Below are 1,198 nucleotides of genomic sequence, written 5' to 3'. Positions count from 1 at the left end.
ATAGATAGATAGATAGATAGATAGATAGATATAGACTATAGAGATATAATTTGCGGGCTGTGAATGTTACATTTCTATTGTTCGGTGATTCCGGTAATTTCTAGTTCTGTGATTTACGGAAATAAAATTCACACTGACAATAAACAATAATATCAAACAAACAAACAAACAAACAAATACATAACAATTATTATTAATAACAACAACCACCACAGTGTGCAGTATGATCGGGTTGTTTCTCTCCCTCATACACCAGTCTGTGGTCCTGAGTGGTCGCACTCACCTGAGGTGGCCAGGAAGAAGGGGTGGTGGTCGGGTTTGTGCAGTGGGTGGTGGGGGTGCGGTGCCAGGATGGTCGGGGTTGGCATCAGGGGGTAGCCATAGTCCAGCAGGGGCAGCCTGGAGGCGAAGGTGTTGGCGCTGAAGTGGCTGCTGCTACCTGTGGCCTCTCGCAGGGGTTTGGGCTTGTGCAGTAAGATGTCCTCTATGAAGAATGAGGTGGGTCTCTGGGTGGACACCTGATGCACTGGGGAGGTGAAGTTTAAATTCATGGTGCCAGCTGCTGGGGGTCCTGAGCAGGCTGATGGGGTCCTGGGGAGGCTGTGGGGGTCCTGGGGAGGCTGCTGGGGGTCCTGGGGAGGCTGCTGGGGGTCCTGGGGAGGCTGATGGGGGTCCTGGGGAGGCTGTGGGGGTCCTGGGGAGGCTGCTGGGGGTCCTGGGGAGACTGATAGGGGTCCTGGGGAGGCTGCTGGGGTCCTGGGGAGGCTGTAGGGGTCCTGGGGAGGCTGCTGGGGGTCCTGGGGAGGCTGTTGGGGTCCTGGGGAGGCTGTGGGGGGTCCTGGGGAGGCTGCTGGGGTCCTGGGGAGGCTGTGGGGGGTCCTGGGGAGACTGATGGGGGTCCTGGGGAGGCTGTGGGGGTCCTGGGGAGGCTGTGGGGGTCCTGGGGAGGCTGCTGGGGGTCCTGGGGAGGCTGTTGGGGTCCTGGGAGGCTGCTGGGGGTCCTGGGGAGGCTGCTGGGGTCCCACACTCAGCACAGGAGGCTAAGGACACTGGAGGCACCAGCAATGGTCTGCAGGTTGGGGTCCAGGACTCAGCACAGGATTATGGGGGAAGGATGATGGGGATTAGTGTGAGGAGGATGATGAGGATTGGCAGTGTTGGGTGATGGGGTCCCAGCTCCAGGTGGTCTCTACCAGAA

General features: G+C 58.5%; 1 protein-coding gene across 1 annotated transcript in view; it reads right to left on the bottom strand.

The window, feature by feature from the left end:
• BSX (brain specific homeobox) overlaps nucleotides 1–551 on the bottom strand; it is an 8,637-nt gene extending 8,086 nt beyond the window's left edge. Inside the window, exon 1 of the mRNA XM_069948928.1 lies at nucleotides 284–551. Within this exon, the coding sequence (XP_069805029.1) occupies nucleotides 284–551 (268 nt within the window). The remainder of the gene's footprint in view (nucleotides 1–283) is intronic.
• Between the last annotated feature and the right edge of the window lie 647 nt (nucleotides 552–1,198).

Source organism: Dendropsophus ebraccatus, chromosome 12 (assembly GCF_027789765.1).
Source record: "Dendropsophus ebraccatus isolate aDenEbr1 chromosome 12, aDenEbr1.pat, whole genome shotgun sequence".
Taxonomy (NCBI): Eukaryota; Metazoa; Chordata; class Amphibia; order Anura; family Hylidae; genus Dendropsophus; species Dendropsophus ebraccatus.
The sequence above is the reverse complement of the archived record's forward strand: the minus strand, read 5'-3'. Positions and strand labels throughout refer to the sequence as shown.